At 41.1% G+C, this 16818-nt stretch overlaps 1 protein-coding gene across 1 annotated transcript in view; it reads left to right on the top strand.

Moving 5' to 3' along the window:
• The window catches only part of cdh23 (cadherin-related 23), a 175983-nt gene that overhangs the window by 10659 nt on the left and 148506 nt on the right, over positions 1 to 16818 (top strand). Inside the window, exons 2-3 of the mRNA XM_069690023.1 lie at positions 571 to 664; positions 3628 to 3702. Of these exons, the coding sequence (XP_069546124.1) occupies positions 580 to 664; positions 3628 to 3702 (160 nt within the window). The 5' untranslated portion in view covers positions 571 to 579. The remainder of the gene's footprint in view (positions 1 to 570; positions 665 to 3627; positions 3703 to 16818) is intronic.

Below are 16818 nucleotides of genomic sequence, written 5' to 3'. Positions count from 1 at the left end.
TTGCAGATAAAGCTACGCAGCAATTTACACTTCATTAGTGTGTCTTTACTGCTTTGCTACAAGCAAATTAGCAGTAAACACCGCTGAGCAAACATCCTGACCAGGAACACACTATCAAAGTCTTAATTATGCTCCACATGTGGAGTGTCTTACAGTTGATCCAGAGAAGCTGCACCTTCCTCATATTAAAAATTTCATTTACACTTTAATTTTCATTTTTGCACAAGACCGTGCTTTGTTTATTTATTTATTTTTCATCATTACCAGTCTTGATGATGGCTATTAAACAGCGTGTATAAATGAGCTGTTGCTGTGAATTTGCCATCATCAACACCCTGCCCTTTGAGCACACACACACAAGGAAACACCTGCTTAAAGCGTTGTGGGTAGCAAATCTTTTTTTTCCTGTCCCTTAATTATACTGGTCACCTCTCCTACTCACTTCCATGGAAATCTACTAACACAAAGGAGCTGTAATGTGTTCGTGTGGCCAGACAGAAACAGCAATGCGAGTATTCAACACACCAAATAATTGTTTGCTGTATTGTGTGTTTGTGTGTGTTGTATCAGGTGCAGGCGATGGCGTGGAGTGTGGGTTTAGGCGACAGGATGACGGTTACCAAGCTCCTCCTTACCGTCTTCATTCTCCAGTTTGTCTGTGCAGGTAAGTCCGCCTGACTATAAAGAATGAATATGTATAAATCCACAACAACCAGACTCTCATTTTGTGTGTGAAAGATATTTATGCGGCGGAATTTATACCGTGACCCATATTGCTGCTATAGTGCATGCATTTTAATCTAATTTACGCCAGTGTATCGTCTCAGTGGCAGAAAGTGGAGAATAGTGGTTTGATTTTTCATCTATTTTTGTGAATCTGTACAACAGTGTGAATTTGAAGCTGAATAATTAAAAAGGAATATGTTCAGTCCGTCAAACCTCCCGAACAAAGGAAAAAAAGCTTTAAACTTTTTAACCGTAAATTTACCTTTGTTAGTCAAATAAAGGATTATGAATAAATACGGTTCCCCCATGTCTTTATCCAAGACGCGTTGAAACATGCATATGCTCCAGGCTACCTTTATAGAAGCTAAGATTTGAATTCAGAATTTTACAATATTTCTCCCACTTTCTTTCTCAGTTCTTCATAAACTGCTTGAAGGTCTCTGCTCACATAAAATGCTTACATTTACCTTGTCCTGACTTGTACACCTTTTCTGTCAGTCCTGTATTGGGTCTGTTTATTTTCTCACATTAAATCTTGTTATCATTCCTTCACTCCCGCTCTCCTTGTCTGTATTGCATTAAGTCTTGCGTTGTAGTTCAGCCCTAAAAAACACTTAAAATGATTTGCCTACTTGCTGAGTATGTCTCTGTGAGGGCTTGAGAGAGACAGCTATAGTGAGAGAGAGAGAGAGCGTAGACATTGTGGAAAGTCAGGGTAACTGTCTCTGTGACAGGCAGGAGACACCTCCAATCACACACAGCGCTGAAGCAGCGGGGGAAGTTATTAAGTGAGTGCCACAACCTCTTTTCATCAAGCACAATGAGTTTATCAAGGCTTTTTCTCTATGGAGACCCTCTCTGTGTCACCTCACACCCTGCGTTTCCTTTCTGTGTTACTGCCTCTTTCTTCCTCTTTCCTTTCTCTCCCTCGCTTTCTCTAACCAAACCATTAGCACACTAACCCTGTGCTCCTCCTGAGCATTACCCCCCTGATCCAGCAAATTGGATTGATGATCATTGCCGTGATTATTTTGTAGCTGTAATCTATCTGCATTCCAGCACCCGACCTCGACGTAGTGCCTCGCTGTAATAAAGCCACAGGTCTGGACAGGAGTTTTCTAACCCTCCTTCTCACCACCATCCACCCAGTGATGCATGCTCCATGTCCTTGGGACTGAAGAGCCACAATGGCAAGCCAGAGATTAGCATCTTCCACACAGACGGACCCATGACTGAACGAAAAGCTCCTACTTTCAAAGCACCAATTCACTCCATCAAGCACTCTCACTTCAAACATGTTTCCCCCCCAACCCCTCTACACACACACACACACACACACACACACACACACACACACACACACACACACACACACACACACACACACACACACACACACACACACACACACACACACTTCAGCATCTCTGTGGTTTACTGCCCAGCTCAGCTGATCAAAGAACATCAGCTTTGTTCCCTGATCTTCCTCCCAAAAACAGCTTGTATCGCGCTCCCTTCTGACACCACAGAACCCTGCCCAAACACAGAAGACTATTAACCCTTTAACAGGCCGTTTTAAACAGTTTGGTGCTGTAATGGAAGGGTACGTCCCATACAGACGTGCTTGCAATTTTGTCTTGAAAATTCAGCCCATCATGTTAAGTTTATATATTTGTCTGTCTGCTGAGTGTCTGATTTGCAACATAGATACGTCTGATACACACATACAGCAGTAAACTGATGCTAAGAGATACAAATTGAATCTGAGTAAAAGAGTAGGAATTAAAGAAGCACTTACAGAATGGAAGAACAGTAAAAGACACTAGTCGACAAAGTGGTAGACATATAAATGGCAGCTGTCCAGGGAAAATAATCCTTGGTGAATTTTTAAATGTTTTTAGTGAATGGTGGACAACTTCAGACACTCCTAACAGAGGGCAGGAATTTAACTTCTCCCTGTTGTGAGTAGATGTATATTGGACAAGATGCTCTGATTCATTTCATATTTTTTACTGCTCCGCTTTCTGTAGATGGTTTTTCCATCTGCTCCTTTTAAGGCTTCCTAACAGACTAAAGAGAAGAGATTAAAGAGAAAGTTAGAGGATTTTTTTTTTTTTAAAGGACTTACAGAACGGAGCAATGACATGCTTCTTAACCAAAGATTTAGTCTGTTTCCAAAGATGCAGCTTTTGACCCATTTTACATGACAATACCTGCATTAAATCCAAGGGTACACAGGCTGCACTAGGTATGCAGCAGCTTCAACAGCAAACAGTTCTGGAATTAAAGAGTTGGCTGTGTTTCCAAACGGCCAAGGCCGATGGTACTGATGTGGAGGATGTAGAAAGGTAGGTATTGCAATCAAATCAAAGTTAAACTACTGTAAGAAAAAGTCTTCTAATGTTGTGACCTGATCAGACCTAAGTTAACAGCAGTTTGGATTAGAGGCCACGTATACATCTGCATCCATTATATATTTGAGAGGAAGAGGAATCTATGCTCTGCATTTTTTGATGGATTTGAAAGCCTGATAAAAAAAAAAAGATACACAATAGTGTGAATTAATGAGCCTCTGTTATAACTTACATTTTTTTACAATTTTAAGGCTTTCAGACATGTTGTTGGTCATCTCAAAATGTCAGTATAAGTCCCCAGATGTCATGTGATGCCTATCCACTCACACAGTGAAGAAAATTACTCTACTTTTTTTTTTTCTTTTTGTTTTAGCCGGTTACAGACTCCTTGTTGTGGACGTTAAAATTGTGTTAAATAAAAAAACTTAATGGCACATCATTTATGTGAACATATCAAACACTGAATATTTGGCTTTTACAACATAAAAACTAAAGAAGAATGAGGTAATGTCAGGATAAAGTGTTTATTGCTTCCTTTTATCCACAGGCTCCAACCAGCTGCCACAGTTCCAGAACAACTTCTTCACGAGCTACCTTCTCATCTACGAAGACACGGCCATCGGTGAGTCTCTAAAGTGTCCACGTGGTGTGTTTGGTTTATCTACATGGCCTAAAGAAAATACAGCAAATGTGTCTTTGCTTTGTCAACTCATTTACTGCACAGAAATGTTCAGTCCTCTGTATCCCCTGAATATAAACTGTAAAAGAGGAAAACAAGTAAAGAGAGATGTCATAACAAACACTGACGGTGATTGCAATGGATCTCCTCCATCAGGATGTTTGAATGTGCTTCCATGTATGGTGCATTTGTCTTTGTGATGGTCGTCTGAGTGGTTCTCTCTAATATACAGCTGCCACAAAGCAGAACTGGGATGTTTTGGACATTTCACACTCTGGTATAGATGTGTGGATAAAAGAGTTTGTCCAGATTTGGCATTTCCATGTTGTTGTTATTAGCCTGTATGTTTTTGGGGGAAGGTTGTGGTTGTGGTATGGACACCAGATGCCAGGTTGAGTCCGATTATTCTCTCTCGTATTTATTTGTTGTCATTTATGTTGGTTGCCGTGATTGACAGGGCAATTTGAAGATACCTGGCTTTTCATCATCTCTGAGGTTGTCACTGCCTTGGAATTAAAATCCTTTATATTGGATAGATTGTCTAGAAGTTTTTTTTATTTTTTTTTTATCACATGACCTTTACACTCTGCCAGGCTGTCAACACTCCTAGTCTGAGTCCTGGAGTGTTCGCTTATGTCTACACCCTCAAAAGTTGTTTTCTGTGAGTGGTTACATGTCACAGGCTTCGACAACCTATCATTTTTGTTTTCCTTTTTCGCTTTTTTTCTTAGGGTCATGAAGGTTCAAATACACCACCACCAAACTTGCATATACCAGTTATCTTTCATCTATTATCCTCCAACATCATTTTTATCATCATCATCTCAGATTAATGTTTTATACTGCTGCCATGAAAGGTTACAGTATCCCACTGAACCTACAGTAAATCATCATCATTTTGATTACAAACACTATTGCCCTCATAGTTGGCTGGTTTGGCATCTTTGTCCAGCAGGACTGAGCCAATTCTGGCAGAAGGCCATCTCTTCTTAAACTCAGCTCGTGGTCTAATCATTGAAGGGCATGGATGTGTTGGTGGGTGGCATCACTGATTTCCCTAACCAGTCTGTTCAGGTTGCCCTCTGACCATGAATCGGTGTCCTCTCCTCAGGCAGTTGGGCTGCGGTCCAGCAATGCCTTCCACTGGTCCAGAGAGCTGTCAGTCATGTCCTTGGCCCACTCGGTAATGGCTTCTTCAGTGATGTGATTGTGATTGTGAGGGCGGACCGAGTAATCAGACAGTGACAATTTGTCAAGATTATTGTTTATTAGCTCAGCAGATGTGCTCACCTCGGAGGCCTCCAATTCATAATCACATGAACACAAGCCACTGAGTCAAATATTTGTGCGTTATATCAGTAGAGGATGTGACATAGTGAAGAATAGCACAAGCATATTTTTTTTTACCCTAAACACCCACATGTTTCCTTAGCCACAAACTCAAGATTACTTATCATCCAGCACGCTGGTTTAATAGAGCAGCCCAGCAGCAATTTCAATGCTGATATCGCTCTTACTCTTAATTTGAATTAAAGGGCAGAATAAAAAAATACATATTTTCTCATCTCAAGGTTCAGTGCAAATTTGTGCAAAGAATAAAGACAAGTTAAATTTGGCTCTCAGGGCACAATGAATGCAGTTTAATCATATTCAAAACTTCATACATTTCTTTATACTTCATTAGATCTTTATTTTACCACAAATTTATGGACATAAATAAGTACCTGTCTGGCTGACTGGTAGCCACACTGCACGACTCGAGCAACATGATCAGGTTTCCACAGCCGTTCTGATTGGTCACTTTCAGTTACCATGGTGGTTGTTGGACTAAGCCTCAGTGATGATGTAACAGCATATGGTTGACGCGAGCAGGTTGTGTGAAGTGACACCATGAGCGAGTTCGTGTAATAACTAGCTGATTGACATATGCACAATAGGACCATTGATACTGTATAATAGAGATGAGCGAAGCAGACTGTGCTCTAGTAAAATTGCTCTTCATTCATGTGCACACTCACAACACTATTTGGCCTTGTCTATGCAGCAGAAATTCAGCACAAGGCCTCTGAGGCCGGTAGCCTACGCTCCGTACAGCACATTCTGCACATAACGGTCTCAGCAGCAAGAGGCTTGGTCTAGTAACCGGCACAAGGTGTTTGATCGATGCTGCACAGATGTGTGCTGTGGAGCCATGTGTAGCACAATGAGGGAAGGCTCTGGCTATATTCCAAATGACGTACTTCCCTTAGTACACGAACCGATAGTGCTCTTACTTGTGTAGTGTTTGAACTTTGACATCGTTGTGTTGTCTGAAACCAGAAATGACCGTAGTGTTTGAATGCATCACCCACCAACATATCTGCTGCCTTTAATCATCACCTTGAATTGTGTTTCTCTTTTTCCTCTACGTAGCCAAAATGGCGACCATTGAGTTTGGAAAAATTGGAAAGTCTGCATTTTGAGTTTCGAGTACATCATCTGGACATGCATCGCAGTGCATCTTTCCATTAGGGATTGGTATTTCAAGCAAAACTACTATTCGAAAATTCACTGAGCTATTTGATTTTTCATCGAATATTTGCGCCCGCCTCCACCACCCGACCGCACGCACACACATTAATATAAAGAGATTGCAGTTTGCTCGGTGTTGAGTGTGCGTAGTGGTGGAAGGCTTTTCTGCTAGCTTTACCTGCATGGTTTGCGCAACACATCCTCTTTATTTATGTTTTGAAGGAGTTCCACACAGAACTTTCTGACACCTGTAGTTGTCTTTGCATGTTTCCTCATGTTCGCACCGGGACATCTAGTACAGGGAGAGTTTTACCTGTAAACCTCTGGACCCCTGAAAACAGCCTGATCTTCTCCCCAAGTTATTTAATGCGGCTGGCAGGTAGCTTTTAGGTGCATTAACGCCACCTTCTGATGGGAGTAACGCATTACAACCAGGCGCTGGTAAAAACAGGGGAAATTAGGAAGAATGAAAGTCACATGTACTAATCACTTATGGAATCGACTATTCGAATACTCAAAATTCGTGACCCATCCCTAGTTTCCATAGTTGTCATTGTGAACGCACTTAATGCACTCAAAATAGTGAGTGTTTGTATGTTAGTGCACCATTTGGAACACAGCATCTGACTCGGTGTGAACTCACACCACAGACTTACAGCATGTAAACTGCACTGAATCTAATTCAGTTGCCATTGTTTTTCATGTTGGAAAGTACAACACCCTCAGTTTGATAAATGGGTGAGATAGAACCCAAGATAGGAATTTGTAGCCCCCACTGTTGGGAATAATGCCTCTGATGTGTGATTAGGCTGCATTAGCGGCTTGCTGTACACTGCAGTGATACAACGATGCCTCAGAGGATTTATTTCAATATTTTGTTTGGACCAAAATCCTCCCTCTATCCATGTTCAGTCTCTGCATATCTGTATGTTCTCTACATGCATGCGTGTGTGTGTGTGTGTGTGTGTGTGTGTGTGTGTGTGTGTGTGTGTGTGTGTGTGTGTGTGTGTGTGTGTGTGTGTGTGTGTGTGTGTGTGTGTGTGTGTGTGTGTGTGTGTGTGTGTGTGTGTGTGTGGGAGGAGGGGGGGGTATTAAATACCAGCGCAAGGAGGGGTTAGGTGCTGTGGTAACAGAGGTCTCAGACAAACACTGTGATCAGGATTCAACACACACACACACACACACACACACACACACACACACACACACACACACACACACACACACACACACACACACACACACACACACACACACACACACATAAAATACATACATTTTTGTAACATTCAAGCAGTGGGATCATTCACTGTTGAAGGGGGAGGGCAGCTAAACAGAGGAGCTGATGTTTAAATGCAGTGGCAGATAACAGTGTGTGTTGTGTCAGAAAATGGGATGTGTAATTAGACTGAGAGAACACTTTGATTAAACGCTCTCATCTTCTAATCCACTTTGCACTGATTCGGCAGATTAAGCTCTCTACTGAGTAATTAACTGGTGGAAACACAGCATTTGTTGAAAATAAGAAACTTCCACACTCTGCTGGGAAGGTTTGTGCATGTATTTTAGTTTATGCCAATTTAACATTAAGACTTTGTTGTCTGATTAGATTTGCTTCAGCTAACATGATCACCGATCGTGTTCATTTAAGTTACTGTATACATTTATCCAATTTTAATTATTTTTACTAATGAAATGTGTACAACAGGAGAGAAGCTTCTTAGAACATAAATGAAGGTATTGCATTTGAATCATTGATCATCACGCTATGCAGCTAAACACTAAAACTCACTTTATTTCCCATATATCACACAAAGGATAAATTAGACTTTTGTATGAGCCCTCCCTCTATACAATACATTTTCTATATAGTTTGTTTTCTCTATAGTAACAAGGAAAATGACTCCAGAGCCAAGGTTTTAGAGCCATTTTTCTTAGGTTTTATTCCTGCATAAAAAAGTAGATCCTGAGCTGCATGTGCTCCTACTAAGACACAAAACCATTAAAGTACCAATCTTCTGCCGAACTTCTCGCCTCTCCCTTTTCCTCTCGCTCTCCTCTGCTCCCTCACATTCTTCTACTGCCACAGTAAATACCTTGCACTTTTAATTAGCTCTGTGGCATTCCCAATTCAATAATAATTAAAGAGCAAGAAATAGCCCCAAGGAACAACTTATTAAAGTCTTCCCCTAAACATGTTGATAATGTCTGTGTACTCTCTCCCCAGCCAATTCCCCCCTGTCAGCTGCCTAGCACAGTCTGCATTAATGATGGCTGGTTGACACTCTCTTCCCTGGACACTGTCTCTTTTTCAGCTTCCTGATTCACTGTATTGACTGTCTTGGCTTGCCTGCACCCACAAACAAAGCAGTATTCATAACTACTGCTGGCTGCTGTAGATTGATGGTGGTCTGCTGGGAATGCTGCTTTAATTTGATTGAACCAATGCTTACTGATTTAGAAGCCTTTATCTAACATCTGAAAGCAGAATAGCCTTTAATACAGCATGGATATCTTTGTTATTATCATTCTTATGCAATCCTATTAACCAACATATTCTGAAGTCATCCTTTGACTAAAGATGTGGCTGCATTATGGGTAAAATATCAATGTTTAAGTTGATAAATTGCTGTCTTTTGTTGAAGTTTTTTGGGGATATCTACGTCCAAGGTCTGTTGGAGTTGCCTTTGTCCTCAGGTTTTAGATGTTTTGACTGAACTTAAAAATGTCATGGTTCACTGCTTTCCAAGCAAGAACATGTGTGTATTTTGCCGGGAACGGTTTTGACACCGGTGACAAATACTTTGGAAGCAGACACTATTATTTTTGTGTTGTGTAAATGACGACAGCAAGAACGTGACAGCTGCCATGAGTCAGGTGATGTGGTGTCCTACTTAATGTGGGACTGCATGACATTTGTATGCCTTGTCCCACATCCCACACATTGAGACGACGTCCCATATTTTGATTGCTTTGAGTGTTCAAAAAGTCCACACTGCAGCAAAGATGCTTTTCTAAAGTCTGGCTTTTATCTGAATGCTGTGGAAAAAGCAAGAAAGGCTGTTATCATGCGGCTGTGTCAAACTGTGCATGCGTAGGTCAAGTACAGGTTAGTCTGTCACCATTTGCTGCCAACACTACACCCAACCGGGAAAATTGCGAGTCAACAAAGTCACAAGCAATACAGAATTCAGCAAAATATGATGGAAACTTCTGCCAAGAAATAATAAAAAAACAACAACAACCAGCTAAAACAAAAGACTGGGAGCTACTTCTGACTGAGTAAAGCCAGTGGAAGGTGATTCTGAGTTTTTCGTCGTGTTTGTCCGAGTTTTGTCTCAAATTTACACAGGGGAGAAAACATCGTGAAGCAACACAGTATATAACACAGTGTGGCTTAAAAACAGATGTGCTGATCTGTGGATTCATTCCCACTAAAACCCAAAGAAGTTCACCTGACAGATAAGGAGACAGTAGCTGAAATAACTAGTGTTTACCACACTGCAGCACTTTCAATCATACAGGTCAGCAGACTGTGGTAGTAAGCTAGCACCGCATAAGACCATTTACTGTTTAGCTGCATTTTCTGCTTACTGTTACTTAGCATTGGAAAGTTTAATTTAGATATAAATATGTTTAGTCCTTCACATGCTAAAGGCCTGACCTATAACCTATAACCTGTACCGTCTATTGTTTGTGTTATTTTGTAAGTTGGATTGACATTCTATCAAAATTTGAGACTACCTCTGAGCAACGGTAATGTGTCCCACACAAACATACTCTTTGTTGAGATCTCCTTAGCTTTGAGGATTTTGTTTTGGGCACTGCAAAATCCATATTTGACTTCCCCTCTTTGTGGCACCCTGCTGGAGACGAGGACCCTCTGCTCTGTTTTCTTTCTGCTGCTGATCAAATAATTGGCCAGACTATTACCTGCTTAGAGAGGAAAGCCTCTGTACCTGGTTGCCACTCCTGGTGTAAACCACTGACAGACCCAGGCAGGTACTCTTTCTCTCTCTCTGTCTTTGACTCTAAGCCTCTTCATCAATTGGCCCCACAATACATTTCAGATATATATAATTTCCTTTCTCTCTCTAAAGTAACATCAATCATATTTCTACCCCATTGTAAAAAAATGCTCATTCTTTTTTATCCATGTGGAGCTCCCTTATGGGAAAAAAAGCTGTCAAATTAAAAACATTTGATGTGCAAATGTGTACTGAGGTTACTGCTCAGTGCTGCAAGCATTTATCCCAACATCCACACTCACTGTCTTGAGTGCATGACCACACACCACGAATGATGGGAGGCACTTAAAAACATACGCTGCCGTAACAGAAAACAAGACCAGGCCAAAACCCAGTATATGGCTGGACTATGCATTAGGTGCTAGAAGGCTTTTAATTTGAAACCGATACAGGAAGTTTAGTCATTCAGGCATTTGCAGTCGCAACTAGATTATTTTAAGCACATGTACGCCTGCTCCTTTCACCTCTTAGATATTGTCACATACTGTACATTTCATCTGGAATAATCATGAGAAAACTTGACATTCTGACTGTCCAAAAAACCCCCAGTTATATCAGCATTCATTTTAATCGAATAGAAAACCAAAACATGTTATACGGTTTGGCGTTTCTTCGCAAGAAGTGAAAAAATATTGTAAATTAATACTGAATACAAAATTTGGTGACAACTGTTTTACAATTAGTGAAAATTCTTTAATCACTTTTCTTTAATTTATCTTGACAAAAATCTTCACGATGGTGGTGAGGTCGTGCTTGATAGTCGTTGATCAACCAAGGGGTGTACACCACTTTAAGAAGAAGAAGAATAAGAAGAAGCAGAGCTCTGATTTCAGGTTTAAACTTAAGGGCTTGACACTGAAATGTCTCTATCCTTCCCCTAAATGGTTAATGGTTTTTTATTCATCAGGGAGCATCGCCTAAAACATTCAGGATGAGTGTCAACCCTTAGTTTCTTTTTTGACATTTTAAATATTCAACCACACCACACTGGTAGAGGACTGGAAAACGTCCAAGAATATTTTGCCTTTCCTGTGCCTCAACAGACCAAATCATCTCGAGCAGAAACAGAGCATAAAAAGAGAAATGAAGAAAGATGAGCAGTGATAAAATGAAAGGGTAATTAGGCTACTGTCAGGAGAAAAAAAGAAGGGGACAGTTCCTCTGAGAGTGGATTCAGAGGTTCTGGGATGTTGGCTTGTATCCAGGATGGTCTCTTCTCACAGGGTACATGCTTTGGTATTTGTTGCTGTCTGGCTGCTGGCGGGGCAGCACATTGGGCTCCTTTTCCTCCCACTTTCAGTCCTCATTTAGCCAAATTGAAATTCAATGTGTGTCCTTTCTGCATCTCTGGCAAGTGCCGTTGTATCTGTCACTGTTTGTGAGTTTGAGTTGGTGGATGCGCTGTGTGTATGAGAGTGACGGTATCTCTGGCTGTGCGTGTGTGTTTTAGTATTCTAAATCCTATCTACCAGCTGCAGATGTGAAGTATTCGTTGGTGTCGGGGTTTGAACCACCTGATCTCAGCAGGAGATGAGTCCCAACATGTCCGGGAGCAATTCTTCATGACTGCAAGTTTTTCCTCCCCACATGAAGAGTCCTCGCCTACCCCACTGTACAATGGGTACATATTTGATCTTTTTACTTCCTGTCACAGCTCTATGGTGTCATAGAGCTGTTGCATTGACTCCCACAGTGGCTTCTCAATAATGCCAGCTGACTGCCATCCACGAGGGACCTCTGTTTTGGTTTAGTCAATCATCCCTTATCTTTCCTCGGTGGTTTCTTGCCCCCCCAACATCCCCTGCCTTCCTCCCCCAGGAAATAATGGGGTCCACGGTTCAGCAGTGTCTACAAACACACACCATCCATCATGACACTGTGCTGCGCTATATTGTCTGCACTTAGCCAGCACGTGATGTGTTAGTGCTATTTTGGCATATGGAAACACTCAACACTCGGGCCTGTCATTGCAACATTGCCTCTGAGTTTCCACAAATGCAAAACATCCTCTACATAATCATACATTCATTTTAATCTCTCATCTTGTTATCTTTCCTGCTATCTGACTTTTGTCCTTGTTTTCTGCCTGCACTGCATTTTATCTCATTTAAATTAATGTCGGTACCGGTGGCGTTTTAACCATATTATAAAGCAATTTCACATGTTTCAAGAATTTTCTCAGAAAATAGGCAAAACGCATCAGCTCAACAAGGATGACAAGCTATTTGAATATTAAACAACCTGAATAACATTTGAAGTAGAGTTATTGGACAAATCTCATGATCAAATTTCTGACTTTTGTAATGGAAAAATACAGTAGCATCATATCTAAAGATTAATTTATGGTTGGATTACATTTTAATTTGAAATGTGACTTGTTACTACACTTGCAAAAAAGAAATGTTGTGTAGATGAAATTATAGCATTGCCTTCTGAAAAGTAAATTTTACTTTTAAATAATTTTTGCAAGTATGTCACAGAAAAATCAATAACTTCAGTCAGCTTAGTGTTTACAAGAAAGCTTTCATCCTTTTGTTACACATCTCCCTCTTTCTGCTGTTAAAGAAAAGGTTTTTGTTTTTGAATCAAAAAAATTATTCTTGGAAGTGTTTTTTGAATCTTTTATACATCCATCAAATCATTCCAATGTTGTACACAAATGTAAATGCTTCCATCTAGCAAGACACTCCAGGCTCCCTTTTTGTGGGACCTCATCCTTTTTTTTTAGTGTTTTAACTCTTTTCAACCCTTTAAACAAAATTTCCAACATTCAGGAAAATGTTCTACTTCTGTATACGTTTCATGTCGCCTCCCTGAAAACTATTCTAGTACTTAAACAGATCAATAGTTTTGTTTTTTGTCATACACTACTGAAGGCAGTTTGGCTGGCTTCTGTCCTTTCAACACCTCGCAGTGCACACCCAACCTGGCTCTTCTATCTTATCTGACTGACTGATTCAGTTTTTACAGCAGTCATTTTAGCAACTCGCAGTCATTTCAGGTCCACCTTGAAAACAGCATCCTGAGGAAGAGGATATGTAAGTGCTCATCATGGTCTTCAGGTTCAGCTGGACAGGCCAGAATCTTATGAATGGCTTGTTGTCATTCCTCAGAGACACTTCACACTGTAGTGTCTCTGTTCATCATATTGTTCTATTCGGGGTTTTTTGTCTTCTGACCAGACAGAGAGTGAGAATCCGTTGAAACAAAGATAAAAGATGGGGGAAATGTGAAAAATTGCCCGGTGTGTGTGTGATATTTCTCTGGGTTGTAAAAGTTAATTGAAATTGTCTGTGGGTATGTGGCGCGACGCCAGGTTGAGCAGCGCTGCCAAGAAAGCCCTGCACTGGGCTGACAGGCGTCACTGTGATGGCAGCAGTGTCTAGATTACCTGACCAACTCTCACATACTGATGTGATTTTTAACCCCAAATTATCAGTGTTGTCCCAGGGTTGAGTTTGTTTACACGTGAGTGTGCGTGCGTGCGTGCGTGCACAGGTTGTGTAGGACTCCAATCAGAAATGTCTTCGGTTTAAACCCCAGGAGGTGAAATGATCAAACCACGAAGAGGATGAGCAGTGCTCTCTTATTGTACATGTATTAGTGAGGATGTACATGTTTCTCCCTCACTTAGAGAAATTAGTGCTTTTGAAACACCTCATTCATTTACTAAAAAAGTAATATGACTGTTTTGAATTGCTTTTTCCAAATTTTTCCCCTCAAATTGAATTAATTGTTTAACGTTTTACTATTTGTCTGTCTCTGTGTGTGTGTGTGTGTGTGTGTGTGTGTGTGTGTGTGTGTGTGTGTGTGTGTGTGTGTGTGTGTGTGTGTGTGTGTGTGTGTGTGTGTGTGTGTGTGTGTGTGTGTGTGTGTGTGTGTGTGTGTGTGTGTGTGTGTGTGTGTAACGCACACGTTCCTCCATTCTCCTGTACTGAGAGGTGAATTGCTGGGTGGCAGATCAGCTTCTTGCAGCTGCTTATCTGGCCCAGGTGGGTCACGGCTGATACCTGCCTGAGCCACGCAGAGCAGCTAACCTGGAAATTGATGTTTCACATCAGCGATCACCTCTCTCTGCTCCATTGCAGGGAAGCTGTTGGAATGAGGAGAGGGTGTGTGTGTGTGTGTGTGTGTGTGTGTGTGTGTGTGTGTGTGTGTGTGTGTGTGTGTGTGTGTGTGTGTGTTGCCTGTGTGTGTAATTGTGTGAATGTATCTGTTGTTTTATTTTTATTTTTTTTCTGTTTCTCTTTGCCCTTCTGAAGATGGGCATGCATGTGGCAATTATGTCGTAACTCAAGTACAAATATACTGCTGCTTTTTTATGCAGACGAAAAAGGCCTTTTTTTTCCAAATAGAGAAGATAGAAATAATGAAGAGAAATTAAAAGTCATGGAAAACTCCTAATGGTCTTTCTGAACATTTAGAATGTTACAGTTTCCAAAGAACACTAGAGATGATTTTAAATTTAAAACAATCTCTTAATAGTTTATATATCATTCTGAATTTTTACTTGAGATAAAAGACATTTAATTGCTGGCACACACACACACACACACACACACACACACACACACACACACACACACACACACACACACACACACACACACACACACACACACACACACACACACACACAGAGGAAATCTGCACCCCCTCAATTTACCTCGACATAATTTTGCGGGTTGCCTTTAATCGAGTAGTCCAGAGAATTTAAAATTAATAAAAAAAAATTTTTTGCCACTGAGGCTACTTTGATGTTTGACAATAGCCTCTTTGTGCAGGATGTCCTCTTTTGTGTACACAGCGACGCAGTAATTGTGACTATTCTCTCTGACCAATTAGTGATCTGCAATGTTTTCATGTCACCTGGTAGTATCGGCTGAGCTCACTTGGAACCTTGACAGAAGTGATACTAAAGATAGTGCAGGTACTATTCAGGACATTTGCCAATGGAAAAAACACAAAACAGGTAGAGTCGAGGTTTAGCAAAAAAAAACTGTGATTAGGCCACTTGAATCTCCATATTTTGCACAGGAATTCTTGCCTCTTCTAACCTGGTGAAGTTTGAGAGGTCTCACAGTGTTAATAACACCCTGCATACTGAGGTCGTCCCAAAGTCTTACCATAACAAGGAGAAGGACATGCACATCCTTATTGTGAAGCCAGCATTACTTTATTTCCAGCCCATATGAAGAATGGAAAAAACAAACAAAACTCAGAGCCTGACCCCCGATGGCCTGTTTAATGGCCATGTCTGACCACTGTATTTTGAAACACAAGAACATTGTGTCGGGCGGCGCAGTGGTGTAGTGGTCAGCGCTGTCGCCTCACAGCAAGAAGGTTCTGGCTTCGAACCTTTCTGTGTGGAGTTTGCATGTTCTCTCTGTGCCTGCATGAGTTCTCTCCGGGTACTCCGGCTTCCTTCCACCATCCAAAGACATACTGTACATGTCAGGTTAATCAGTGAGTCTATAAATTGCCCGTAAGTGTGAATGGGAGCGTGAATGGTCTTTGTTTCCATCTGTCTCTGTGACAGACTGACGATCTGTTCGGGGTGTACCCTGACTTTGCCCCAAGTGAGCTGGGATAGGCTCCAGCCCCCCGTGACCCTGTTGAGGATAAAGCAGGTATAGATGATGGATGGATGGAAGAACATCATGTCACCTCTTTGTTTCAGTTCAGGTCACTTGAAACCTTGAAGGAGGTGATACCAAAACTAGTATCAGGTACTATCCACAACTTTTTCCCATGGAAAATAGAAAACAAAGTAGATTGGAGCCAAACCAAACCAAGCCGATCCCAGCTAAAGAACATATGTTTAGGTCACTTTAATCAACATATTTCACACAGCCTCGTTGTTGCAAGCCACTGCTGCTTAATGTCTCATTAATTTTCCGATTTATTTATTTATTCATTTAGTCAAATGGATGGCCAGACTTGTTCAGTATGTTCATCATACTTAAAAAAATTGCCAAACCCTTGGAATTATTGTTTGGATGATGTGCTGGATCAGCTCATATCAGACGGCCGCAGTGTAATATCAGCACTGGTCGTCAGTAGCTGGTGCGCATTCTATGAAGAAAGGTTATCTCGTCCTTGTCTTGAAAGCTGACATTTGTTCTCATAAAGGCCAGTGTGCTGGTGCCAGATAGGATTAATTGACAATTGGGGTGCCTGCACTCTGTCCTCCATTTAGAGACCAATCTCTGCCTCAGATCTGCTCTCCTTTGTTTACTGGTGTTTATGTTTGTTTGTTGTTTTTATTGTCATTCACTGCATGGTGATGTAATTACAGCCTTTTCTTGGCACAGATACATCTGCTGTCAATTTGGAGGTAGTGCTGACTATCTTTTGATACTCAAGTCTGTGTCAGTTAAATGTTAAATATGTACATCTTAGCTGGAAGCTCAGGTATCAGCAAAGAAGGTGTGTGCGTGTGTGCGCGCGTGTGTGTGTGTGTGTGTGTGTATATATATAATGTGTAATGTTGAGCTGGAGAGTCTGCGGTATAATGAAG

Source organism: Brachyistius frenatus, unplaced genomic scaffold (assembly GCF_029030835.1).
Source record: "Brachyistius frenatus isolate BFR_SWC_R1_liver_20210118 unplaced genomic scaffold, ASM2903083v1 Contig_8, whole genome shotgun sequence".
NCBI lineage: Eukaryota > Metazoa > Chordata > Actinopteri > Embiotocidae > Brachyistius > Brachyistius frenatus.
The sequence above is the reverse complement of the archived record's forward strand: the minus strand, read 5'-3'. Positions and strand labels throughout refer to the sequence as shown.